The 27,977-nt window shown below is 37.5% G+C and overlaps 2 protein-coding genes across 2 annotated transcripts; one reads left to right on the forward strand and one right to left on the reverse strand.

Annotated features, from left to right (window-relative positions):
* Positions 1-6,752: 6,752 nt before the first annotated feature.
* Positions 6,753-22,325, forward strand: TIC40 (hydroxyproline-rich glycoprotein family protein). The gene is made up of 14 exons (XM_016794678.2): positions 6,753-7,091; positions 7,834-7,948; positions 8,100-8,157; positions 8,258-8,275; positions 9,046-9,382; positions 16,287-16,396; positions 16,484-16,547; positions 17,049-17,124; positions 17,880-17,920; positions 18,371-18,416; positions 19,478-19,572; positions 20,303-20,406; positions 20,853-20,900; positions 21,821-22,325. Exons 1-14 carry the CDS (start codon positions 6,911-6,913, stop codon positions 21,878-21,880), a joined length of 1,353 nt encoding a protein of 450 aa, XP_016650164.2. The 5' UTR covers positions 6,753-6,910; the 3' UTR covers positions 21,881-22,325.
* Positions 22,326-23,583: 1,258 nt separating this feature from the next.
* Positions 23,584-26,177, reverse strand: LOC103331345 (Tetratricopeptide repeat (TPR)-like superfamily protein). Its single transcript, XM_008233961.3, has one exon. It carries the CDS (start codon positions 26,035-26,037, stop codon positions 23,731-23,733), a length of 2,307 nt encoding a protein of 768 aa, XP_008232183.2. The 5' UTR covers positions 26,038-26,177; the 3' UTR covers positions 23,584-23,730.
* Between the last annotated feature and the right edge of the window lie 1,800 nt (positions 26,178-27,977).

Below are 27,977 nucleotides of genomic sequence, written 5' to 3' on the forward strand. Positions count from 1 at the left end.
GACTCCTCATTCCTAAATGATAAGAGCCAATACGTGAGTATGCACTACGCCCCCCAGTCTGGAAATAGTCTCAGACATTGGTAATTATGATTGGGGTGGTGCGTCTTTGGCTTACTTGTATAGATAAATGGATTCTTGTACTAGGGGTAGGTCCTCAAGCATAGGCGGGTATTAGAGGGCATGGGAGGTTAGTGTAATCAAATTGGATGTCCCCAAAGTGCAACAGACTTTTTTGCTTAAATTGCTAATTTATATAATTGTTTTGTGTAGGTATGGGCCTACAAGTACCTAAACCCGTTTGTTTTAGCAAGGCCCAGTGGGACTTTGAACACATGTCCCCGAGCATTGAGGTGGTTTGTACATTTTAGAGTCATGATGCATGCAACATCTAACAAATGATCAGGTATAAAGCGTTGACTCTTGAACCGAGATTTTATTACCAAAAAAATGTAACATACGCAAAGGTAATCAATTTGTATTGCAGGTAAATTGGAACCTATGGGGGGACCGATGAATCTGATATGCCGGAAGAAGTCAAAAATACCATGCTGACAACCCGTAAACAAATTGTACTGAAGGACAAGCTGGTTTTGCCTGGTATTTGGGAGAGCGAGTCGCAATGCACAGCTTAGGCAACACAGAACCTTAAGTACCCAAAATTCCATCTAGGACAATGCTTTCTGATTATAAGCTCACTAATGAGTCAGAAGTCATGGAAGCACTTAATGGGTACCCAGCTTCGAAATGGCTTGCAAATTCATCCGACGATTCCAAGTACAAAGATGAGTACATAAGTTACCGGCATTAAAAGACTTACGTGAAGCGGTAGGTTCTACACTGAACATGTGTTATGTAGTTACACTTCCTGCATAAAATTGAATTTTTTATATTCTAAAAACTAAAATTATACATCAATTCCATAGGAAAAACAACATAGAACTCCCGAAGGTGCGAATATAAGGGTTGGAAACATCTTTCCTCAGGCATGGTCAGTGTGAACACCAAGCTGGGCCGCCGATAGTGGAAGTAAACTTATGTGGATACCCGTAGCCGAGATAGCGCTGATCTACCATTACCTGATGGTGTAACTCATGAAAGTAGTTTCCATTGCATAATTTATTCATAATTAATAGCTTCCAGTGGTGATTGTTGTAATTGCATGTGCCTGAATGTAGGTAATTGTTGAAGCTGCAACCGAGATTTTGGAGTTGAATGCTGGGTTGAATGTCCTACTATTTTCAACTTCATTGGAAGCAAGCATAGAGATCAAGCGCCTACGGCAAGAGATTGTGAGTCAGTTCAGCTTCATTTTATAGTGATTTCATAAAATTAATGAACATCACCGATATTATATTGAAATAAGAGACCAAGAATGAACATAAACGATGTTATATTGTAATAGGAGATATTGAAGAACACCAAGGGGACAACCATTGCAAGTGAAGATATTGGTCAAGACATCTTAGATGATGATGTAGTACATGTAAGTTTGTTACCTCCATTGCCTCATTTGATTTATAAGATGTTCAATTTTACAATTTTTAATAATATGTTAAATTCTGCAATGCAAACCATCATCACTTGTGTGCACAAAAAAATTGAACAAAATTGATTATTTATATATGTTAATGTTTCACTGTATGTAGGAGTTTCACTCAAAATTTAAACATGTTAGAAAAGGAAAAACCAAAATTGTGGTACCAGAAAAGCATGAAGAAAATGAGGAAGAGGAAGAAGAAAAGAAAGAAGACGAAGAAGAACATGAAGAGGAAGATGAAGAAGAAGAGGAAGAAGAAAAGGAAAATGAAGACGAAGATGAAGGTGAAGCTTGGATCGAAGAGAAAGAGGTTGGGGATAAGGATGAGGATACGGGGCTGCAACTAAGGGTAATCGGGATGTAGAACAACACTCCACAGACCAAAAATGCAAAGGTGATAAAAGTGTTCATTCACGTACCCCAAAGAGAAACAAAACCAATTAAATTATGGATACGATTAAATTATTGGGATCATTGCTCCATTTTGTAATATAATATGTTCAGTTTATTGCCCCTTACCGTTTTTCATGCTGTGTATGTCGAATAATAGCGCCTATGGATATGATTAAAAAAATAGGATTAACCAATTATGGTTTACGAAATTTGGTATATTTTAGAATGTTATTCGTGCTACATAACAATTTTCTAATGCTAAGTATTTTCAGATAATTGGTCTTTATCGATTCTAACATGTTCAAATAATTGTCCCTTACCCTTTCTGATGCTATGTATTTCTAATGACTGACGCCTACGTAAAACTTCCATCGAAGCACCCCATATAAGTCATAAAACCGTTTCTCAATAATAGATGCATAAAACAACAGTACATCAATCATATGAACATCTTGTCCATCACTAAATCTACATTTAATGTTAATTGTTACATGTAAATCAAGTTCCAAAACTACAATTGTTTTGGGTTGAACTAGTAGATAGGAAAATAGGTTCACCATTATCGAATAAGAAACCATCGTCACTGTTGGGGGTAGAACTAGTTGGGTTTGCAATAGAAAAACTATTAGAACAAGACAAATCAACCACATAGTTGCCTCTGCATTGAGAAACCGTTTGACTAGCATAACTGTAGCTAATGTCCAGGGACGGCCCATTCTCGTTACTATACTGATATCTTTGACTACCTAAAGAGATATTCAGACTTGCATTTCTACTTAGATGCAAGTTTCTTTGAGAGCAATTACGCTTTGCATGTCCATATCTGCAACAAAATGACATTGTCGACGCTTATGCGTTCCACCTTGGCTTGCTTAAGTGCCTTTTGTCCTAACGATATTTGGATCTTTAACAATATTTGGAGGACATTGCCCAGCACTAACCAATTTCAGACTTGTCTCTTCTTCCTTTTGAAGTAAGCCTTCACATATTCCCTCATATCTACTAAACTCATTCGTCAACATGACATAACTATCTGCACTCTTCGATTTATAAAAACAAACTTTGTTTGACATAACACTTAAACTTCCATACCTCGTCATTTCTACAACTTCATTGGTAGTTTCTTCACCTTTGCCGAAAAATTCGCTACGTGTTTCACTTTGGGCACTCTTTGTCCATCTCTTCATTATAAGTGATGAAGGAATTTTCATAAGGTGCTCGCACTTCATTACATAAAACAAGTGGCAACACGAGATTCTTTCACTTTCATATTTCCAGCATCCACACTTTATCCACATATTTTCCCCATCGTGGTAAACACAAGTCCAATTATTATGCGGTTCACTATATTTTGACAATACGTATACACGACCTCGAAAATTATACATCACCTGATCATGGGTGAGTGCTGAACAAGATTTGATCTTGTGAAGTACCAATAGAAAACACCTATATGTGTAAATCAGAGAAGCTTATTACTCAAGTTTTGTCAATGCGGTTTTAAGGACTGGTGTTGAGTACTTTGCTTGAAACTATCATTCGTCGTGGTATTCCTAAGACGTAACATAGCCCTATCAATTGTTGGAATGCATTCAAACAACTTCATGCCCTTCCTCAAGTAATCCTTCACATACTTGTTCATGGATTCCACGCATTGAGTGGTGCACATACCACCGAAAAACTTTCCTCTAAGACATGATTCAGCCCATGAATCTCTTTTGGCATACATCATTTCTTCTCAAACTCGTTCAACACAAATGGTTCCCAAATACATACCTGAATATTTCTTAGCAATTCATAATCCTTCAAGTTATTATGTGCATTCCTTGACACATGCCATGAGCACAACTGATGGTCAGACATGAGAAACACATAATCAATGACTTTACACATCGCCTCATCACCATTCATCAATATTGATATTGGCTTCTTATCTTTCATGGATGCCATGAATGTTTCCAATAAAAAATTGTAAGTTTCAAATGTCTCGTCATGTAATAATGCGCAACCAAACATTACAGTAGAACGGTAGTTGTTGGAACCGACAAACAACACTAGGGACTTATCATACATATTTGTTTTGTACGTGTTGTTGAATATGAGGAAGTTGCCATAGGCAATGTCATCCAAAAGTGAAGTGGAGTCTCTCCAAAACAAATTACCAAGCCTATTTTCCTCGTTAACACTAAACTTACAAAAGAATTTTGGATACATTGCTTCTTTCCTTTTCAAGTAAGAGAGTGTGGCTTTTGTGTCACCATTGAGCAAAATTTCCCTGCATGGTGCGTCCAACTTATTGTACAGATCCTTTATTTGAAAACCAACATTTAAATACTCACCACATTGGTCGACCATATACTCATATGTATGACATGTTCTAACCAATGTTATTCGCATTCCCACTGCTTGTGCTAAATCAGAATTTCGAACAATACGGTTACATCGGATATATAGTGATTCAAGTAGAGTAACTAATTCATGATTGTGATGTGATTCAAAATTTGTAATGATGTAAGTATCACGTTTCTTCTCATAACCCACCCAAAAATGGGCAGGACAATTCTCTCTTGTAATTGGCTTTGGTTGCCGAATCATATCCGGTCGATCATTAAACTTCTCATTTCTCAAACCTTCTTTAGAACAACACCACTATCTCCTACTTACTTTCCTTTCCGAATTACGAACTAATTTGTCTTTTCTCATGCTAAATCCAATGCCCTTTACATAACTCATATAATATTCTTCTGCTAATTCTATCGTTTTGAACTCTTTCCCCATAACATATTCTTTCCTCGGTACAATAATGTCAACACCATTATCATCACTACTTTGACTTACATGATGTTTGGTCGACATATGCGAACTCTCTATTGTCGGTGCCCCGTGACTCGACCTTTCCAACCACCCAGATATCCTGAATCACTACAACCACCCTTTGATGTCTCTACACCCCTGTCCATCTTAGCAGACCTCTCCATGCATGAGAAACATAAATTCAAACTAAAATTACGTTATAATCTATGTGCTAACATACTTTCTCTTCAAAACACACAAATGAATAATCTCATGCAATTGCACATAGTCAGGTCATTACCCAAAATACATTCAACTTCAAAACCCAAAAAAGAGGGGTTCTTTGAACTCTTACTTGATGTTTTCAAACTTTCAACGCCTCCTCCTTACACTTCCTTTCACCACCAACTCAAATGTCGTCGTTAACAGCCAAGGATCTTCGAAATCTTTACAACCACTTTGTTATTACAAATCCATTCCCGCTGATGTCGTCAATGGTCAAACTCTTCGCCCACCCATTCTCTCTCTTTTCTCGAGTTCTAGAGTGAGTCTCGTATATCGATTGAATGTAGTACCCGCTAGAATGGGCTTTAAAGCTCCTATACACATAAAGAAATGGGCGATCTCATATCAGGCCAGTGACACCCTTCAATGTGCGACATTGAAGTTCTGTATCAGAAAATTGCAACATAACAAACTAAATTAAATACCTCTAATTTGGTGACCATTACATCATGGAGGTTGGACCCACCATCAATTCGGTATATGCAGATGAGTTTTGGGCAAGTAGAGAGAAGAGTTAAAGAACTCACTTAGGCAGAGTAGCCAGCGTCGGCTTAGGTTTTCTCGTGGACGACCTCAATTCGGTGAGCAGTAGCTTTTTGCAGATGCGTTTTGGCCAAGCACAAACAAGAGTTGGACGCTCTTAGGATGGATTTGGGCAAGTGAGAGAGAAGAGTTCCTGACGAAGCAGAAAGAAAAGTTTGTGGGCAAGCAGAGAGAAGAATTCATGGAGGCCCTTAGGATTTTCGATTTGGGCAACCAGAGAGGAGAGCGCAAGTCGTCTTCATCCTCCAAACCTGCTTTTCTTAGATTCACATGCAACGTGTTGAATAACAAAGGTCTCAACAAGTTACTAAGTCATTGAATCTCAACCATCCATTTTTACCATGCAAACTCAACCCTTGGATATGTGGTTGTATCGGTACAGCCGATGCACCACAGAATTTTCAGAATTTTAGATGCTCACATACCAATTTTGAAAGCCTTGAGTACCAAAGAGAGGTACCCATCCTTTTATGCAAAAGAGGTCTTGAAAAATCTAAGTTCAAGAAAGTATGTGACTTTTCATCAATATCAAATTTGATTCTTTTAGGATCCTAATAAAAAAGTCATCTTTTGCACAACCTGAGAGAAAATGCCTTTCACTACAATTAACTATTATAGAAGGAAATAATATCTACCAAGATAAATCAATGAGACCAATTGTGCAAATTTTCCTTTTTCTATATGTAGTAAAAAATTTCTTAATACTCTAGCCATTATTGGATATCAACTTCCCAAGTTCTATTTATTTAGGTTAAAATTTATTTGTTTGGTTTAAATTCATAGAGAAATCCTCTTTGCAATGTATTTGTACTTTAAAAAAAATTAAAGTTGGTGTACAAATTATTATGACCACTATGTTTTCAGATTATATTGTAAAAAATAAATAAATATATATATTATAACACACTGTAGAAAAACTGTAGAAAAAGCAGTCATGTTCTCTTGGTCCCTATTTTATAGGAGCTTCACACAAAGAAAAAGTATCGCTGATGCCATAAGAAATTAATCAAAATCTTAAAAATAGAAAAGAAAACATTTTAAAAATCTATTTTATTAAAAACAATTGCATTAAAAACTAAAAATTGAGTTAATTGTTCAGACTACTCTCCACCCTTGATTTTAATCCAACGGCAAGTGACCGAGAGAACGGGACTGGTAGAAAAAGTACGAACAGGAAAAGCTGTTATTTACATTATACGTCGTTAGTGTAAAACCAAAAAACGAAAATAGAGATAGACTCTTGAGTTCAGTTTCTTCTTCAGCTAACAGAAAAAACCCTACCAAAGCTTGGGTTTATAGTTTTAAATTAGTTCATAGATACAATTGCAGAGCTCCTTCCCTGATTCTCTTCTAGTAGTCATGATGTCACTGTCTGTTCCTCACTCACTTCCTCGCTCGCCGCCACTCCATTCGAACCCACCAAGAACTGCTCCCCCGTTCAGTCGATTTCCTCTCTTCCGATGCTCAGCCAATCTCAGAGCCTCCAAAAATAGCCAAAATTCGAGAGTCAATGCTCGCTTCAATGCCCCTCGTCTCCCAGGTACTAATTCTGTGGTTCTGAATTGGGTTTTTCTAACTCAATTTTACTGATGAGTATCATAGTTTTAGTGTATGCCTGTGTTTGATATGCGGTGGCTGCCAAAGGTCGGAACTTTCAGCTTCTATTTGCAAATATATAACTCAGAAAACAGAGGGTTCGAGTTTCTTTTTCTGAATTGTATAAATTATTATCCTTTTGTTATGGTTCTATACTGAATTATGAGTCTCAAGTGATGCATGCAGTTTTGATGACAAAAATTATGTTCATTTGATGTTTTCTGAGTTGATTTTTCTAGGTTTGAAAGGTGTGACTATAACCTTGATTGTGTTAGTAAGTTCCCTACTTAGGAAATGATCATTTTATTTTTTATTTTTGAATTTTTCAAGTTTTTATGAATTGGGAAAGGAAAACTCTTCAAAACCATGCATAGTGCTTCTGAAAGAAAGAGCTACAAAAATGCTTTTATAAACCGGAAGAATGTTTAACTATTTTTACCAAAAGCTGTCAAAAGCGCTTTTAGTCCTTCTAAAAACACTGCCAAGAATGTCCTACCTTGAGTATCTATGGTGCTAGCTCTTGACGAAAAAAAGAGAGCTAGATCTTAAGGATATTCTTTATTTTTCCATCACAAGTTTTAATGTATCTTGCTGATTCTATGATGTTGTGTTTCCATCTCGTTGCTGTGCAACTTCTCAATATAGTTTTACTCACATGGGTGTTTCGCTTTATGTTTGTATTACAGTTGTAGAGAAGTTAGAAGTGGAACGTTTTGCAAGTATTTCTTCCTCAAGTAGTCGAGAAACATCTTCAGTTGGTGTCAACCCGCCAATCTCAGTACCTCCCCCAACCTCAAATATGTAATAATTTGTTTTTGTTCATTTTATCAATTATTTATTTATAACCCATTGATCTATTCAATAAGCTTTTGCTGTTGCCTTTTCTTTTCTTCTTGTACTTTATAAACATATAATCTTTTCACCTTTACTTATTTATTATTTTATTTTTTAGAGGGTCGCCTCTATTTTGGATTGGTGTTGGTGTTGGGCTTTCAGCACTGTTTTCTTGGGTGAGAACAAGATTACTTGCGTCTCTTTGTTTGATAAGATATACATTTATTCGACCAGTACACGTTTTCTGTGTGTTTGACACTTTGATTGTAATGACAGGTGGCTACAAACTTAAAGGTGCGTGTTTTCCTCCTAAAATTTAGGGATTTATTTTAGTTCGGATTATTGGATTTTAATAGCTTAGGGTATTATTGTTGAGTTCCCTTAACATGTTTAATGGTGGTGAAGACGAACCCTAGATATGCGTATTGACATCATAAAGTGATGGACTTTTATCACACTAAACACTCTTCCCCTATCTCTCTGTCTCTGTTTGTCTCATTCTATCTGTCTGAAATCATTTTTCTTCTCTTTCTTTGAAATCTTCTACCTCCCCGCTCTATCAAAATTTGAGAAAGGGCTTTGTAACAGGACTACAATAAACAAAGGAGATGCATGTGTGTGGGGGGTGTTTTATATCTACATAATATGCATAGTGCGTAAGGGTTAGAAATTTTGAAAATGATATGAGAACATGATCCAACACCACAACACATTGGCTAGAAATTGACACAAGATATTGTGTTCCTGCTGTGATATCTTTGTGACATGATGTCATTTTGTGTCCTTTGCATGTTAAAATGTTGACATGACAGTGCACGGAATTGGCACGACATGAGTTAGAAAGTTCAGATGGAATTGATATGAAATGGTACAAAATTTGACATGGAATGGAATAACTTTGTGGATGACAACATAGCCCTCTCAGAAAAAGAAAAAAACTTTGTGTCACTCATAATAAATGAGTCGTGAGTGTTCATTTGTTGTGTGGCAGACACAAAATTTAGCCTCACTCTTTTGATATGTTTTCTTTTTTAATCTATCTTTATCTTTTAATCTTCTTTCAGAAATATGCAATGCAACAAGCTTTTAAGACTTTGATGGGCCAAATGAATACACAAGATAGCCAGTTCAACAATGCTGCATTTCCTCCAGGTTCACCTTTTCCATTTCCATCAGCCCCAGCATCAGGGCCTTTTGCCTCACCTTTTCCAGCTACTTCTCAACATTCGACAGTAGACGTATCTGCAACCAGAGTAGATGCAGCACCAGCAGCACCAGCAGCACCAGCCTCATCAGTCACACAAGCTGCGCAAGCCACACCAGCTACACCAACCATACCAGCCGCCCCTGCCACTGATGCCAACAATGACACAGAACCAAAGAAAAAGTCGAACAGCTTTGGTATGGCCTTTAATATATATATCTTCATGCTTTTTCTTTTTTACATATTATTTTCCTTTACTTGGGTTCGTAATCCATGATATAATTCCTTTTCCAAAGTTCAGATATATTGGTTTTTGTGAGGTAGAATTTAGAATTTTAGGCTGCCAAAAGAGCCATGAAAGTAAAACAGTGAATTCACTTCTAGAATGGCTTGAACTTTTAAAATTTTGTTTGAAATATATGTGGGTACTCAAAAGTATCATTTCTTGCTGGCTGCAAGAGCACAAGGGAAGTTCTGTGTGATCTCTCTAAATCTGAAATATCATGTATGCTGAGGTTTTTATCTTTTATTGAGACATCATGTGCGAAAATAGTGATACCTTTTGTTTTGACCACTACATGAAATCATTATTAAGAAATTGTGACCTAACTAGTTGATTTAGAACCATGAAACCAAGTTGAATACTAGAAGAGGGCAGAGGTGGTGAATGTGCCAACCATCATCCTTATAAAGAGATATGTCTGCTTGATGACTGTACTTGTTAAACAAGTAATCTCAAGGCTTATGCCCACCACTACACTTGGTCCATCCATAAAAGGCATGGTTTTTCATTGTTGGGGTTCTGGTAGTACACGGTTTGGATCATTGGATTGCATTGCATGGTGGCCCCAACAATGAGATCCCTTTTGATTCTCCTCACAAGGGATTCTTATTAATAAGGGGACTATATTCATGTGTAGTAAATTATATAAAGAAAAATTTACATTGATAACCCATTATATAAAGAAAAATTATATAGATTTCTAATTTTCTATTACATAACTTGGAGCATTACCCTTTACCTAAGTTTTAGTTAAAGGGTATGTAATAGATATCTCTGCTGCAAATCTAAGGCTTGTCAATGTAATTTGTAAAAGGTGGTTATTTTTATATGAATTTATGGCATAATGTGTTAAATAACCCGCCTTCTAGATCTTGTTCTTTGATGTAACCAACGGCAATAGACTAAACTAGCAAATATTAAATCACTTAGAAACACACAAGAATTATACTGGTTCGGCAGAACTTTTGCCTACGTCCAGTTGTGATTTCTCTAGGTAGAGAAATCACCGCTCCTTTGATTAATAATAGAGATTACAGAACTTTTGCAACCCTAGAACTAATCTCACAACTCTTGGCTGTCTCTGGCTGTTTTTCCTCTCTTTAAAATAAGCCTTGCCACACCCTATTTATAGATATAGAGTTGGTTTACATGTCCCAAGGCTGATTGGATTCCTATTCCTAAGTAGATTAGGAAATTACATTTATCCAAATCCTAATAGACTTCTAGAAATCCAAACCTGAATTGAATAAGGAAAACTGAAATTCTTTCCTAATCCCTCTAGGACAAGAATTGGTATACCTCTAATTTTCCTAAAACAATCCTAAACCAACTAGGACATATTTGACGAGCCAAAATCCTAACAATCTCCACCTTGGTGAGTCAAACCAAGTCTTGATCGTTGCACCTCAGAGTATCTTTGAACCTCCTTGAAGTAGCTCTGGAAATCTTCAAGAGTCTTCACCTTGGCAATCTTCTTCTTGCCTCATTTGCACCTCAAGTGAGGAGATGCTCCACTTTAATCAATCAACGAGATTGATCAAGTTCAAGCAATGCTTGAACTTCTTGGCCGACACTATCTTTGTAAGGAAATCTGCGGCATTGTCATCCGTATGAATCTTTTCAATCCAAATCTCCTTAGACTCCACCCAATTTCTGATTCTGTGATATCTTGCTTCAATGTGCTTTGATCTTCCAGAAAAAACTTGATTCTTTGCCAAGTGAATGGCACTTTGACTATCACACTTCAGCTTCACAAAATCTTGGGTGATTCCCATTTGACTTACCAAGCCATTAAGCCAAATTGCTTCCTTTCCAGCTTCGGCCAATGCAATATACTCTGCCTCTGTGGTCGACAAAGCTGTAATTGGTTGCGTAGTGCCCTCCAACTGATCGGTCCTCCTGCGCATGTAAACACATAACCAGAAGTTGACCTTCTCTTGTCCAAGTCCCCTGCATAATCAGCATCCACATATCCCAACACCCTTGCATTTTCTTTTTGCTTCTCAAACATAATCCTTTGTCGCCAAGAACCCTTCAAATAACGCAAAATCCATTTGACTGCGTCCCAATGTTGCTTTCTGGATTTCCATGTATCGAAACGACACTGATTGCTTGAGCTATGTCTGGACGTGTGCATACCATTGCATACATAAGGCAGCCCACGGCATTAGCATAAGGAACCTTCTCCATTACTTGCTGCTCTTCCTCGGACTTAGGACACTGTTGCCCACTTAACTTGAAGTGAGCTGCCAAAGGAGTCGAAACTACCTTTGCTTCTTGCATGTTGAACTTCTCAAGAACTTTCTGAATATACTTGGCTTGTGATATCCAAATCCTTCCAGCGGTCCTATCTCTCTGAATTTCCATGCCAAGGATCTTTTGTGCTGCACCTAGATCCTTCATGTCGAACTCCTCGCTCAACATCTTCTTCAAGTCTTGAATTCTAGACTTGTCTTGACAAGCGATTAACATGTCATCCACATATAACAACAGCAATATGACCATCCCATCTTGGAACACATGATAGTACACACAACAGTCATATAAACATCTTCTAAAATTGATTTTCAGCATGAAGGAATCGAACCTCTTGTACCACTGCCTTGGAGACTGTTTCAGGCCATACAAGGACTTCTTTAGCTGACATACTAGGTTTTCTTTCCCATATTCAACAAACCCTTCTGGTTGAGCCATGAAAATTGTCTCCTCTAGATCCCCATGAAGAAACGCTGTCTTCACATCCATCTGCTCAATCTCCATGTCATGCTGAGTTGCCATTGCTAAAAGCAATCTGATAGAAGTATGCTTAACTACGGGTGAAAAGATCTCATCATAATCCACTCCTTCCTTTTGTGAGTACCCTTTAGCCACGAGCCTTGCTTTGAATCTCACGGCATCTTGTTCATGTAGTCCTTCCTTTTTCCTAAATACCCACTTGCATCCAACTAGCTTTCTGTCTTTGGGCTTAGGAACCAACTCCCAAACAGAGTTCTTGTAAAGAGACTCCATTTCTTCTGTCATAGCACTTATCCAACTATCTCGCTCATCACTTGCTATAGCTTCTCGAAAAGTAGTTGGATCTCCTTGACTAATGTTGAGAGCATAATTAACTTCGTCTTGGTCAAACCCAAACTTGTCAGGTTTCTTCTTGTTCCGATTAGGTTTGTCCAGTGCTATGCATCTCTGGAATGCAGGTGGATTGTTGGTTGGAGTTCTAACCCTTTGGGATGTCTGGCGGATTAGAGTGCCTTCAATCTGCCCTATTTCTTGCTCCACCTGATTCCTAACTGGTGAACGATGCGATGCTCTTCTTCTTCCTCAAAACCATCGATTCAAGATCTTGCTCAATTTGCTCCACCTGAGCTGCTTCTTCGTCTGAACTGATTAACGGAATCTTTGTTGCTTCAATTTCAGCATCATCTTTCTTCTCCCTACTGCTCTCGACTTTATTCAGAGGCATGGTTGTCTCATCAAAGACAACATCTCGGCTGACAACCTTTTTCCTGTTGTTGATATCCCAAAGCTTGAAACCCTTCACTCCTTTCTCAAAACCTAAGAATATGCAATGTGTAGACTTTGGTTTGAGCTTGGACCTTTCATCGCTTGGAATATGTGCATAAGCACTACAGCCGAATACCCTGAGCTTGGAATAGTCCACGCTTCTTAGACCATACCTCTTCTGCACTCTTAAAACCAAGAACTGTAGATGGTGATCTGTTAATCAAATAACTTGCATGATTAACAGCTTCTGCCCAAAAACTATCAGGCAATCCTGCATGAAATCGCATGCTCCTCTCTCTCTCCATGAGAGTTCGGTTCATCCTCTCAGCAGCTCCATTTTGTTGGGGATTCTTCTTTACTGTGAAGTGCCTTGTGATGCCTTCTTCCTTGCAGTAATCAGTAAACTCATTACTTGTATATTCACCTCCATTGTCACTTCTCAGGTACTTGATCTTTCTTCCAGTTTGATTCTCGGTTTCTGCTTTCCATTCCTTGAACTTTGCAAAAACCTCGATTTCTGCTTCATGAAATAAACCCAAACCTTCCTAGAAAAATCATCCATGAAAGTAACAAAATACCTAGCTCCACCATTTGATTTGGTTGGTGCAGGACCCCAAACATCCTGAGTGAATATAGCTGAGTTGCTCCTTGCTTCTTATCTGCACCGCTACTCGTGAATGATACCTTCCTTTGCTTTCCAAGAACACAATATTCACAAAAGTCCAGTTTGCAAGATGACACGCCTTCCAACAGGCCTTCCTTGTGTAATTCTTGCAACCCTTTCTGGCTTATGTGCCCAAGCCTATGATGCCAGAGTTCAGTCTTGTCTTCTATACCTTGATTTACAGAAACACTGCTCCTCCAACTATAGTGGTCCCAATTAACTTATACAGCTTATTGGGTTGTAGGTCACCCCGCATTACCACCAAAGTGATCCTTTGGCTACCCTGAGTCTTCCCTTTTTAGACTCGTACCCATAGCCGGCCTCATCTAAAGTACCCAAGGAAATCAAATTCTTTCTTAGTCTAGGGACATATCTAACGTTCCCCAAAACTCGTATCATCCCATCAAACATTCTGATTTGAACAGTGCCGATTCCTTTTACAGGACATGAAGAATCATCCCCATTAAAACTTCACTGCTGACTTCTTTGTAAGTATCGAACCATTCTCTTACTGCACACATATGAAAAGTGCATCCGGTATCCAAAATCCAATTTGTGAAAGCCTTGGAGCTTGATGTTACTGAAAGAAGCTCCCCGTCACTCTCATGCTCGGTGATCGCACTAGTTGAACCCGAGCTTCCTTCCCTCTTGGCTTTCTTCTCTTTCCAAATCTTGCAGTTCCTCTTCCAATGATCGGCTGAACCACATTCGAAGCAACCTTCCTTCTTTTCCTTTTTCTTCTTGGATTTTGACCTACCTCTGTTGCCTGTTTTCTCTTCCTTTGTCTTTTCCCGCCCCCTCTCCTTGCCTTTGGCATAAAGGCCTTGAGAGCTTTCAGTTATATCATCTAGTTTAGCATATGACTGAAGAGCTTGAATCACGTCTTCAAGCTTCAGGGACTCTTTTCCAAACATTAGAGTTGTTCGAAAGTGCTTGAAAGACGAAGGTAGAGACCTCAGCAAGATGATAGCCATATCATCATCTTTGTAAGTTTCTTCGACCTTCTGAAGATTAGTTATGCAATTTTGAAACCTGCATACGTGATCTTCAATATCACCTCCTTCTTCCAGTCGAAGTCCGAATAGTTCATCCTTTAGAAAAAGTTTATTGGACACGGTTTTGCCCATATAAACATTCTCCAACTTTTCCCATGCTTCTTGGGCAGTCATCTTTTCTGTGATGTGTGACCGAACTGATCTTGTGAGATGGATCTCGATGGAACTCTTGGCTTTCTTGAGAACCTTAGTCCATGCTGTGTCTGTCATGCCTGTTGGCTTCTCACCACTGAGTGCATCATCCAAATCTTGCTGTATCAAGACGTTCTTCATCATCCTTTGCCAATCCGTGAAGTCATCCTTGCCGTCAAAGGGCTTTAACGCAGGTCCTAGATCCGCATTCATCTTCCCTTTAGACATCATAGAACCCCTTAACCTGGCTCTGATACCACTTGTTAAATAACCCGCCTTCTAGATCTTGTTCTTTGATGTAACCAACGGCAATAGACTAAACTAGCAAATATTAAATCACTTAGAAACACACAAGAATTATACTGGTTCGGCAGAACTTTTGCCTACGTCCAGTTGTGATTTCTCTAGGTAGAGAAATCACCGCTCCTTTGATTAATAATAGAGATTACAGAACTTTTGCAACCCTAGAACTAATCTCACAACTCTTGGCTGTCTCTGGCTGTTTTTCCTCTCTTTAAAATAAGCCTTGCCACACCCTATTTATAGATATAGAGTTGGTTTACATGTCCCAAGGCTGATTGGATTCCTATTCCTAAGTAGATTAGGAAATTACATTTATCCAAATCCTAATAGACTTCTAGAAATCCAAACCTGAATTGAATAAGGAAAACTGAAATTCTTTCCTAATCCCTCTAGGACAAGAATTGGTATACCTCTAATTTTCCTAAAACAATCCTAAACCAACTAGGACATATTTGACGAGCCAAAATCCTAACATAATGTTTGTTTTCATTTCAAGCTGATCAAACAGCTAGGAGTATTAAATGGACCCCATTTGATTTTAAACAGAGCTGATCTGATTTCAAGCTGTTTGTGGATGATTTAATGTCAAAAAGTATGGACCAACAAGGGGTTAGTGGAATTAGTCAGGCCCATGGTTTGCTCCCACGGGTTTGATCCACTATGCAGATTGGGGGATTTCTGGGTATTAAATAAATGTAAAAAAGTATGGTTGACAAAGGATCAAGGTTAAATGCGTGATTGTCTTGTTGTTAGAACGTACAGAATCTTTTTCGAAATGATATTGTGGGCTTGCATTGCAACAGAAGCCTTAGATGTGTCCTGTGCAGTTGCAGCCAGCTTGTGGTATGCGTCCTGCTTGTGTGCATTCATGTCTGCCTGCACACGTGCATGTTTGTGAAATTGTGGGTGTGTGCCTCGTCTGTATTTTGGTGGCTGATCATATGACCTGTCTTATATTGATATATACAGGAATATTATGAATATCTTAATCGTTTACTGTAGTGAATATCTTAATCGTTTACTGTAGTGAATATCTTAATAATGTATGTTTGTGAAACAATGGCCATCAAGACTGCTACTAATTTTTGACAAGCTACTATGATTTGGATGTTTTCTTATGACAGTTTCCTGTTTGAGATTCTAAGTGTATCTTCTACTCACAGCTTTTGTAGATGTTACTCCAGAAGAAACTGAACAAAAGAGTCCTTTTGAAAGTAGCTTAAAAGATGGTACTGAAATAGGTTCATCTAAGGATTTCCAGAATGACGTGAAAGTGAGTATCTTATAATTCGTCTTTCTGATCATGCTGTGATTGTTTGGAGTTAATTCTCAGATTTAACTTTTTGCAAACTTTATGAAGGTTTCTCAGAACGGAGCTGCTTTTAAGCAGGGGTTTGGTGCCTCCACAGGGTCCCAATCTACTGGTAAGTAAAGAGTCAATTGACACTTTAGCTATCCCTCAGTCTTCTGATGCATGCTTTGCTTTTAGATTTAATGTCAATTTTTTGGTAGTTGTGACAAAGACTGTCTTTATCTAAAGACGGTTGAACTGGTTGTGTTTAAATTCAGCCAGTTCTGTTTAAGACTATCTTTTCTTCTTTATTACCTGAGATGCATTTAGATGAGGGAACTAAGACATGCGTTCATTTGGATGGAATTTTTACTCAATATATTCTGTAAATCTTCATATCAATTGCAATATTAGGCCAAAGTTTGTCAGTTCTGAAGGTTACACAACTGTGTCGTAAATGGATATGAATCAATCCTTGATTGCATTACTTTGTAATTCTAGTCAGTCTGGCTTGAAGTGGCTATGACTAAAATGCTGTAGTTCATGACTATCTTTGCCTTTCTTTCTCAGTTTTTGATTTTTGGAATCTAATCAGACAGTTTACATATATATTTTTTCATTTATTAATGGATAGGAAAAGCAAATTCTATATCAGTGGAAGCTTTGGAGAAAATGTTGGAAGATCCGACGGTGCAGAAGATGGTTTATCCGTAATATACCTTTTGTTATCTTTTGTGCTTTCTAATTGTGATAAATGATTTTGTTCTGGCACATTGGTATGGTTGAATCTAGCAAATTAGCTACAAAATTATTATTGTTGACACTTGATACCTTTGTAAATTTTGGAAAGTCGTCAACAATTTGATTGGGTGAACAAATCTCAATAGTTGCATCAAATTTTCAACATATACACTTCACATGCAGCATGAACTTGTATATCTTGTGTGAGTAAATGTTAGATCCATACAATATCTTGGTTTATTTGCCAAATAATTTTTCAAGCTTGTCATATAATGTCTAGTCATTTGGGCAAGGATAACTATTTCAAATTGAAAGTTTCTTGGTCTATTGGTTCATGCAAACCATTTATTATTAGAAGGTTAGACCTTGGTAGGAAGGGCATAGTCCTTGGGCAAATCCCTCACCTTGGTTAGTTCCATTATCAAATTTCTTATTCCTCCCTTTTATTTATTTCTTGCAATATTTATGTTGTGATAAAAGATGTTCTCCAAGTGTTACCTTTGTTGATCAAGGGTTACTTTTTTAGCTTAAAATATTGTAAGTTTACATCATATATTGTAATACTCTTCCAGTTGTCTACATCATGAAAATACCGTTTAACATTTCTTTGATTTGACACTGTCTCGTGAAAGTTAGACTTCATATTGACATACCTTTAGAGGAACTTAATCACATGTTTTTCTTCCTATTGGAAAGAGGATTAATTCTGTTCGTATCCTTGTAGCTATTTACCAGAGGAGATGAGGAATCCTTCCACTTTCAAATGTAAGTCCATCTATCAGTAACATGGCTTTTTCTAGGTAATCTGGGTTTGACAGTTGTAGCCTTGATATGGCTCATACTAATGCATATCGCCTGCATTTCGATAATTCATTTGTTTGTACCTGGTTAGAAATCAGTTTTAAGGTATCAAGCAAAATAGCGCTCATCAAGTTTGCCTGCTTGAAGCAATGTCTATGTGCCTTCTTGGCCATATGTTGTCCCTTGTCATTGTGAATGTCACTGCATAAATATCTGGTCCCTTTTCATATGTACCTAGAACCTTTTCTTTCTTTTTCAATACTCGGAATTTTGTTGAATGAATCATGTGTTCTTTCTTTATGGGGGTGTGTTTCCACCATTGCATTTCTTTTTTGTAGGCCTAGAGTTCATTTTGTTTCTCCTAACCTGTTGCTTTTGATCATTAATCTGATTATTGTGCACATCATTTGATAGGGATGCTACAAAATCCACAATATCGCCAACAGCTGGAAGACATGCTGTAAGTTTTTTTTGTTGCTTTATTTACATTTGATATTGCTAGGAGCTTTTTGTTCTGACTTCTTGTATTTATATTCTGAGCATTTTGTGGTTTCTACCTTGATGTGGCGGAACTATATTTTTGGTCTCAGAAGTTTGAACCAGTTTTTTATTTTGTTCTCATTTTTAACTTTCTCAACCAAATCCCTGCAATATTCAAGGTGGATTAAATTTCCTATCATAAAAATAAATAAAAATAAAAAAAGGACCAAAAGTGTCCCATCTGCTACAGTTGCGATTTCTGTATGGAATGCATTCACGTACCTGAAATAAAGTCATACATATGAATTTTAATTGAAGCAATTTAAAGCTTTGGATCCTTTATATATGTGGGAAATAGGAAAGGGTGGGATCTCCGTGCACTTGCATTGCCTGTGCTTTATAACTGACCTTTGAGTCTTGCGTCCAGTAATACTTTAAGTACTCATGAAGCAGAGAATGTATCAAGTCGGCATTTCCTGTAACAATTTGACCATGGTGGACACAACAATGCTTCAACATAAAACTTTGACCATGTTGTGAATTTTTCATCTCTTGCATGTACATGTAAACAAACATGCTTGTAAGAGCCATGTTATATTTGTCATTGTATCTTTCAGTGTCTATTTTAAATTTGTGAACTACAAAGGTTAATATACTTGAGTTCCTGACCGTTACATATACACAGGATTACATTTACTTTACTTGAATACATGCATTTTGGTAGGATGTACTGTTCATCTAAATGTTGGACCCTGGTAGGTGAATGCGCTCAGTATCTTTTGTGTGTTTCTGTAGGGATATTTGGAATCCATTCTTCAACAATATGCCTCTGACACTGTCCACTAAATTTTGAGGACAATGAAACATTTTGTTTTGATTTCTGTTGTGTTCTACTAGGGTGCATTTTCTATTAAATTTTTGGGAATGTGAGGTTTGTTACCAGATAGGCTGCATCACTGTGATGCTTTTGCTATACAAGATATGTTACTCTTTCTCCAATTTAATTTATTTTTCCTTTTTTATGCTTGACTGTTGTTTCAGAAATAATATGGGTGGAAGCAATGAATGGGACAATCGTATGATGGATTCATTGAAAAATTTTGATCTTAGCAGTCCTGAGGTTAAGCAGCAGTTTGGTAAGTTTATGTTGGATTTTAAAACAGCTTATTTCTCATTTAACATTAAAGTATTCTGGCTGAAAAAAAAAAAAAAAAAAAAAAACATGAAAGTATGTATTTTTCCTCCCAAAGTGTGGTGGATTTGGGTATAAAGCTGGGCCACCAAGTAAGAAGTAAGATGAGTGTTGAAACCAATTCAAGAAATTTACCTACCATTTTTTTTTAAAGAAAAAGAGAAGGAAAAAGAAAGAAGGTATATCTACATTGAGTGGTTGAGTATGTGGTTTTGTTTGGAAGGTTGAGACGTTCAATGTCTGTTGCCTTTGGATTGCAGTATTGATCATAAGACAGACAAGTTTGACATAGAGAAGCATCTCTAAATTTGAAAGCATACAGCATATGCCTGAACATCCAAAATATCAAATTGCCTGCCAAGAGCCCTATTATCAAGAGCTATCATATTAATCAACTTCATAAGGATTTCACTCTTCACCAAAAATAAAAAAAATCCCATTGAAGAAATTTGAAGATAGTAGTCTGACGCCTGGACTGGCATAAGATGGACTCTGTGAAATTGGTGCTCTATGATTGACTCATGATTATAGTGTTGAACTGAGGTTAGGCTTCGTGTAAGAAGGCTTGGGATTAATTAATCACCGGTGGGAATTTCTAGAGTGTATTTGATTTGAGGAGTATATATAAAGTTTTGTTATGTATATTCTTTAATTGTTGTCTTTATATTTTGCAGACCAAATTGGGCTTACACCTGAGGAAGTCATTTCAAAAATAATGGCCAATCCTGAAGTTGCTATGGCATTTCAAAACCCAAGAGTTCAAGCAGCCATCATGGATGTATGTATTGCCAGAGTACTTAGATTTAATTTAGAACACCCCACATTGCTGTTTACCCACTCACTTTATCCTTGTGCAAAATTACGTTGAAGAATGATGTTTGGAAACACAAAAAAGAGTTGCAAAAGAAAAAAAAGGAAATGGTAGGACTGGTCTCACCTCCAAATGGCCTCCCTTTTCGGAAGGTTGGTTGGACTGGCCTCCCATTATGGGGCCTAACCAGTAACTATGGGGTGTTGCAAATGCTGCACCCTGCAGAGGGAAGGCAGTGGGTGCCACCATCAATGGTGGTGGCCATGGCTGCCGCCATCCAAAGTTAACAAAAAATATTATGGGAATAATGTGGGGTGGAAAGCGTAAATTAATAATTTTAAAAATTGGTGGGGGTGGAAAAATAGGATGGCACACCATACCAATTCTCTAATGTTATTATGTTTCTGTTGCAGTGTTCACAGAACCCGCTCAGCATTGCCAAATATCAAAATGATAAGGAGGTATGGTAGAACTCTTTTGACATCAACCATCATTTCTGATTCGCCTACATACGTGTTTTTTAGTTGTATTTATTTATTACCTTTTCTAAATAAAATGTATCCTATTGATAAATCATTATATGATTATTATTGAGTATTTTCTGTTCTCGTGTCTATTCTTTCTTCAAAATGATTGTTTTCACATTATAATTCATATCTGTTTCTAAGTTAGCATGAGATATCTATAAATTATTTAGCCTGTTAAAGATGGCTACTACTTTCTTGTATAGTTTTGAGTTGTATTCTCGCTTCTTCCACATGACTTCAACTAGATATATCTATCTTATCAAAAGCAGGAATGTATTTAAGAGCTTTTGGATAACTCGTCGAAGTACTTTAAGATTTTGTTATTAGATCGATCAAGGAACCAATATTCCTTCCATTAGACATCATAAGAGCTTACACTATTGGTTAACTTGTGAGATCCAAATCCATAGGCAATATTGCAGTAACTTTATTTCGGTATAGAAAAAATTAGCAAAACCCACCAAAGTAAGTTTCACTAGGGGTTGGGAACATTAGTGTTCTGGACATTCGCTTTATTTTTGTTTAGGTTAAAAAATTGATTTTGTTTCCTAACAGCTGATGTGGAACTGTATATTATTATTTTTACAGTCGGTTGTTACTTTTGGCCTAGATCAAGTGTAGTATTGCTTCTTAATAGTTTTTGTTGAGGGTCGTTGAGAATGGTTTACATGCAACATGCCTTTAAGTTACTTGATGCTTAAATGTACTTTAGAGGGCATTATGTAGTTTTACTGGGCTGGGATGTAGCATTGATTTCAGTTTTCTATTTCCTGATGGGCTAAGGGTTAGCCATCACACAATATAATTGTATTGCGTATTAATTTATGGCATAATCTTGTGTTCCATTGTCTCAGGTTATGGATGTTTTCAATAAAATATCAGAACTCTTCCCTGGCGTGTCTGGCTCACCTTGATTCTAGTCATGGATGCTGGTTTCTGGGCTTAAACATACTCATTATTTATCATGGAAGAGAAAGGGGTGTAGAGCTTTTCCAGTCCTGCAAAAATGAACATGCTTCTTGTTCTCATGCCGATGCGTTGCACACGATAGGCTCATATTACTGCCCTTACTACCCTGTTTGGAGATATGAGTTGACACCCTTGTAGTCTATTGGAAGAACTAGAAGTTTCATGTTGCTTCCCGTGGAAACAAAATGTATATTGGTGTTTGAGAATCTGTCTAGCAGGATTTTGTAATGTTGGTTTTGGCAGCTGTGTTCAAAGTTTTATGTAGTGAACTGTGAGCAATTCTACTCAATAAATCGGTAGGGTTTACAAAGAGACTGTTTACGAAATTGTGAAGCTTCAACTTTTTCTGATCTTTATGAGCTATAAAACGAAATGGAAAAGTTTGACATAGAGACGTATCTCAACTTTTTGTGATCTTTGATAGGTTACCTGACTTCTAACACAGAGCATTGGCCCAATTGCTTGCCATCTCTTATCTGTTACTCCAATCGAAGATCTAATGCCAATGGTGTTACACTTACATATATAGTTGTATTCGGTTGCCAGATATCTGGGAACATTAGAATCCACAACAGTAAAATCTTGGCCATTCAATTGATCTAAAGGCTGAAAACTTCAAAATACTAAACTGTGTTGAACCGTGGCTGTGAGTTAACAAGGGAATTTTGACAAACATCACCGAAGTTTAACATTTAGGACCTTTCAACATCTGTCTGCAATCTCAGCTTCTGTAGTAGTTAGCCTCTAGAGAGAGATGTGGAGCTGGTTTCCTTGTCTTAACTTGTAATTCCAATCGGTGCTTGTCACCAAAGGACTTCCAAACTTCAACACAAGTCCATGCCTTCTATTACAAGTCTCTACCTTTTAGCACATCCTCTTCAAATATATAAACTTCACATTATCTGAGCCACATCCACGTTTTCTGTGCAATCAGACCCACATTTGACAAGTAAACGAGCTGAATTTGCAAATTTGCATCAGCAAATTGTGATCATTTGCATCACAATTTGCAGTATGGCCAAATGAATTGTGTAACACGTAAACAAAGAATATCAAATCTTGCAACTTAAAATTTTAATCTCTAATCATACACAAAGCCAAGATTTTTTATTTATTTTTTCAACAAAGCATCAGGAAATTAAAGAACGAGAACTCATAGTCTTCAAAATTGGTTATTAGTTAGACTTCAGGAGTTTCAAATTAATATTTTGTTAAGCATATCAAACAAAAGCTATACATAAACAAATTTAAAAACTAAACAAGAAAATCTCTTGCAAAGACTAAACTTTATGTTGTTAGACACTCTAACCTTGGATCAGTGAACTCATTATATATCTCCAAGGTCAGCTCTAACTTCAAATCCCTCTCCTTCAAAGATTAGACCTATACCAGATGATGAAATAAAAAACAAACTAAATGATGTCAAGTCAATTAGACAAGAGAGAAACAAGTATATCAGGCTTTATTAATATAGAAGTATAACTCATGAACCTAAGCTTATACAGCATTCAACAAAATACCATGAAAGTTAATGAACATGAATAAAAATCTCATTCTTTTTGGAGAAAGGTTGGAATAGATAACAAACTGCTTCAAATCATCATAAGCACAATGTTAATATTCATCAGTCATTACCTGCCATTGCAAGCAGTACCCTTTTCTAATAAATCATGTCTTTCTTCTCATGCAAATCCGAAGTCATAGTGGGATAAATTGCAAATCATCATAACCTTCCTTTCCCAACAAACCCACAAGTACCTTTTTAATCTGTATATAATGTCAAGAGGAACTAGCCTCAACCCTTCTTTTGAATTTCCATCCAGCTAAATCCAGGATCTTTTGAGAGTCCTTTAGCTTGCATGTATTTCCGTATTATTCTCACTTGATCCCACTTCCCTGAAGCTGCATACACATTTGATACCAAAACATGATACCCAGTATCATAAGAATCCAATTGAATTATCTGGTCTGAGGCACGTGCAGCTATGTTTGCTTCTCCACTTGCTCGACAAGCACTAAGTAAAGATCCCCAGATACTTGCATCTGGCTTCATTGGCATTGAATGGATAAAGTCTTCTGCTTGAGCCAATAAGCCACACCGCGACAAGAGGTCAACTACACAAGCATAGTGTTCGATCCTTGGTTCAATTTTGTAGTCATTCTTCATCTGGTTGAAGTAAGCCAGGCCTTCTTCTACCAAACCTGAATGGCTACAAGCAAATATAGCAGCAAGGAAAGCAAGATGATCAGGAAAGACGCTTGTTGCTTCCATTTCTGCAAAAGTTCTCAATGCTCTCACACCTTCACCATATGTCCCATATGCAGAGATCATCGAAGTGTATGTCACGACATCCTTCTTTTTCATATGCTCAAATACTAGTACGGAGTTTTCCAAGCTACCACAGCTAGAATACATTTCTATTAGTGCATTCCCAACTGGAACATCTGAATGAAATCCTAACCTGAAAATGCATCCATGGATCTCTTTTCCTTGTTGCTTTGCAGCAAGTAAGGAACACAGGGGCAAGATACCTAACATGGTGGCCACATCAGGCCTCACTCCCTCATTCCTCATTCTGAGGATCATCCTTAACCCTAAAATACGATCATCATAATGAATGCATGCAGAAATTATGGTATTCCATGTTACTACATCACGAACTTTCATGTTCTCAAATATTATTAGTGAATCCTGTATTTTGCCACATTTAGCATACATATCGGCAAGTGCATTGTTGACAATAACATCAGAATCGAATCCCAGTTTTACTATATCACAGTGGATCATTTTCCCCCTTTCCACATCTGCTAGCTGGGTAGAAATAGATAGGATCATCACGTAACTCACAGAGTCCGGTATCATGTTACTCTTCATCACCTTAAAAAGGTTTAACCCTTGAGCACAACAACCATTAAGAAAGTAGCCATTGATCAAGGAATTCCATGACACAGAATCCCGGCATTCCATATGATCAAATACTTCCTGTGAAGCTAATAAATTTCCACATTTTGCATACATATCAATAAGTATGTTATTTGCCACAGTATCAAATGAAAAAGCACTTCTTTTCATGTAGTCGTGAACGTATCTTGCACGTCCCAAGTCCCGTAAATGAGCACAAGCACGAAGAACAGAAGTGATTGTCAGCAAGTCAGGTGTAAATTCATTTACCATTTCCATAAACAAATTTATTGATCCTTCAAACAACCCCAACCGAGAGTACCCACAAATGACAGTGTTCCAACCAACAGGGTCCCTAACCACCGTCCTCTTAAAAAAAAGTTGCGCATCTTTTAACCAACCAAATTTGAAGTACATTGAAAGAAGTCCATTGCTTACTAAAACATCAGCATGGACCCCGATCTTCTCAACCAACGCATGAACTATCTGACCCTCTCTAACATCAACCAAGCTTCCACACGCAGGCAAGACACCAGATATGGAAAAAGAATCCGGTAACAACCCATCCATTCTTAACCTATGAAAAATTTCCAAAGCTTCCTCCCAATATCCATTTGAACTGTAGCCAGAAATCAGACTATTCCACGAGACGATATCCCTAAGAGGCATTTCCTCAAACAGCCGCCGTGCTTTACCGAGTTCACCAAATCTAGCGTACATATCAATCAGTGCATTACCAATATACAAGTCTGAGCCAAAACCCATTTCTGAAATACGCTGATGAACAATCATACCTGTTTCCAGGTCACACAACCCAGCACAGGCATTGATCACAGAAGGAAATGTATACCTATCAGGTTGAACATTCATTTTCTGCATTTCAGTGTAGTGGCCAAGAGCTTTTGAGTAAAACCCATTATGGATAAGAGCTCTAATGATTGAATTCCAAAGATAGGGATTGGTTTTGTGAAAAGCTTGGTGGAAAACTGAGAGGGACGCAATTGGGTCTCTGAGTTGGGCATACTTGCTTATGAGTTTGCCAGAGAAGAAGACGCAATGGTGCAATCCAAGAGTGACAATCAACGAATGGACTTTCTGTGCTTCTGTCCGGTTTTTAGCAGAAGACAAAGCTTTTGAGAATAACGGATATACAACTTCTTTGGTACGACCACTTACACTGCCCAAGTTTGCAGTTTTCATGAATGCGAATATGAAATGAAGGCTCTAATAAATGTCGAGTCACCCAGCAGCAGCAAGCATCGTATTGGCTTCCCCTTGGCTTTTCCTTCGTATTGTCTACATGAAATGAAATACTTTCTGGTGGAGTCCACTCAAGGCTGACGCAGCCCATGTGCAAGGAGGAATCAATGGGAGCCAAGCGCTGCGTTGCTGTTGTTGCAGAAGGTGTCGTGTGCCAGGTGTGGGACCTGGCAAACGGGTCGTTTTAACGGGTTTCAAGTCGTGTTCGTGTTAACCCGTTAAGTTAACGGGTTGACACGACACGACCCGTTAACTTAACGGGTGAAAATTATCAGACCCAAACACGACCCAGTACAATTCGCGAAAAACCAGCACGACCCATTAAGAATAAACAGACGAAAAAAAAAAAAAAAAAAAAACTATCGCCCAATGCTAACTCTTCTTTCCCTAAACTTTTCTTCCCTCTTTCCCTCTTCATTTCAGTCTCCCCAACCCCCAGACAAAAAAACTTCTCTCTCACATATATCTTACAAAATTGGTCCTCTCTCTCTTCACCACTTTCACAGTCACTCTCATTCAATCCAACCTTAAAACCCAACAACAGCAGCAAAAACATAGGAATAAAGAATATTGACTGAGAAATAAAGGCTTAGGCTGAGAGAGATGGGGAACTACATGAAGAAATCTAAAATCTCAGGTGACGTCGCCGTGATGGAGGTCCCGTTTCACCAGTCTTCTCTTGGCTGGGTTGAGTCTGTTGAGTGGAAAGAAGAAGAGAATATAAAAAGGGAGAGATAGAGAATGATGGAAAGAGGAAGAAGAAAAGGAAAAAAAGAGAGATGGAGAAAAGGGGAGAAGGGAAAAGAAGAAGAAAAAAGGTGAGCGTCACGAAGAGAAATTGGTTGAAGGAAAAATAATATTAAAAAAGAGAATGGAAGAGATGGAGAGATGAAAAATGACAGGAAAAAAAAAAGCGTATGTTTGGTGTTAGGAATTGAGATATTTTATTAAAAAAAACTTTTACAAAATTACAAAATTACCCTCCTTAACGGGTGGATGAGAATATTCGCGAATTGACCCGACACGACCCGTTAGCTTAAAGGGTGACTAACGAGTTCACCCGTTTTCAACCCGACTCATTAAGCTCACCAAATCGATAATTTCGTGCGAATTCGTGTTGTGTTAACGAGTCGTGTGTAATATTGTCAGGTCTAGCTAATGTCATCTCTTTTTTAAAAATTTTTTATTCCAACAATAACCCAAATTCAACGATCCATATTAAATCCAAGCTATTTTAATGGTAAAAAAATATCTAACAATCCATATTAAATCTAAGCTATTCTACTCGCAAAAATTCTCTCTAGCGCTCTCTATTGTTGTCGAATTCAGCTGCGCAAAAATTGATTCAACTGCATCCTCAACTTGTAATACTCGCAAGTGCATGAGCCGTTCGGTAGTATAGCTTATGTAAGTACGAGGTCGATCCCACGAGGATTGATGATATATTGATTCAATTTGATTCCCTGCACAAAACAAAAAACAAGAAAGAAAAGAACTAACTCAAGCAAATCAGTTAATAAGTTCAATTCAGATTCGTGGATTGATTCTAACTAAAGTATGAATAAGCTATGGTGTCTGATCTTAACCTTATATTCCTAATTCCCTAATTAGATCATTTGTTATCGAACCTAAATTAAGCATTAGAAATCTACTAAGTATAGAAGAATGCTTTAAACAACTAAGCATGTATCTAATCCTTGTTGTCGAATGTCCATACATACTCTTTCTATTCATATTTTAATTCGAATTAAGGCATATGGTGTCTACTCTTAACTTCAACCAAGATAGCTAACATACAAGTTTTAATGGTGATCAATCATTCAAACAAGCATAGTAACTTATAAGCATAATGAGTAAGAACAATAACCGTAATTGAAACT

This window comes from Prunus mume, linkage group LG5 (assembly GCF_029339155.1).
Source record: "Prunus mume cultivar Tortuosa linkage group LG5, ASM2933915v1, whole genome shotgun sequence".
Taxonomy (NCBI): Eukaryota; Viridiplantae; Streptophyta; class Magnoliopsida; order Rosales; family Rosaceae; genus Prunus; species Prunus mume.

Coding starts and splice junctions, on each gene's coding strand:
- TIC40 (XM_016794678.2), top strand. CDS start 6,911: ATGATGTCACTGTCTGTTCCTCACTCACTTCCTCGCTCGCCGCCACTC. Junction 7,949..8,099: donor CCTCCCCCAACCTCAAATAT/GTAATAATTTGT, acceptor TTTATTTTTTAG/AGGGTCGCCTCTATTTTGGA. Junction 9,383..16,286: donor GAAAAAGTCGAACAGCTTTG/GTATGGCCTTTA, acceptor TTCTACTCACAG/CTTTTGTAGATGTTACTCCA.
- LOC103331345 (XM_008233961.3), bottom strand. CDS start 26,037: ATGAAAACTGCAAACTTGGGCAGTGTAAGTGGTCGTACCAAAGAAGTT.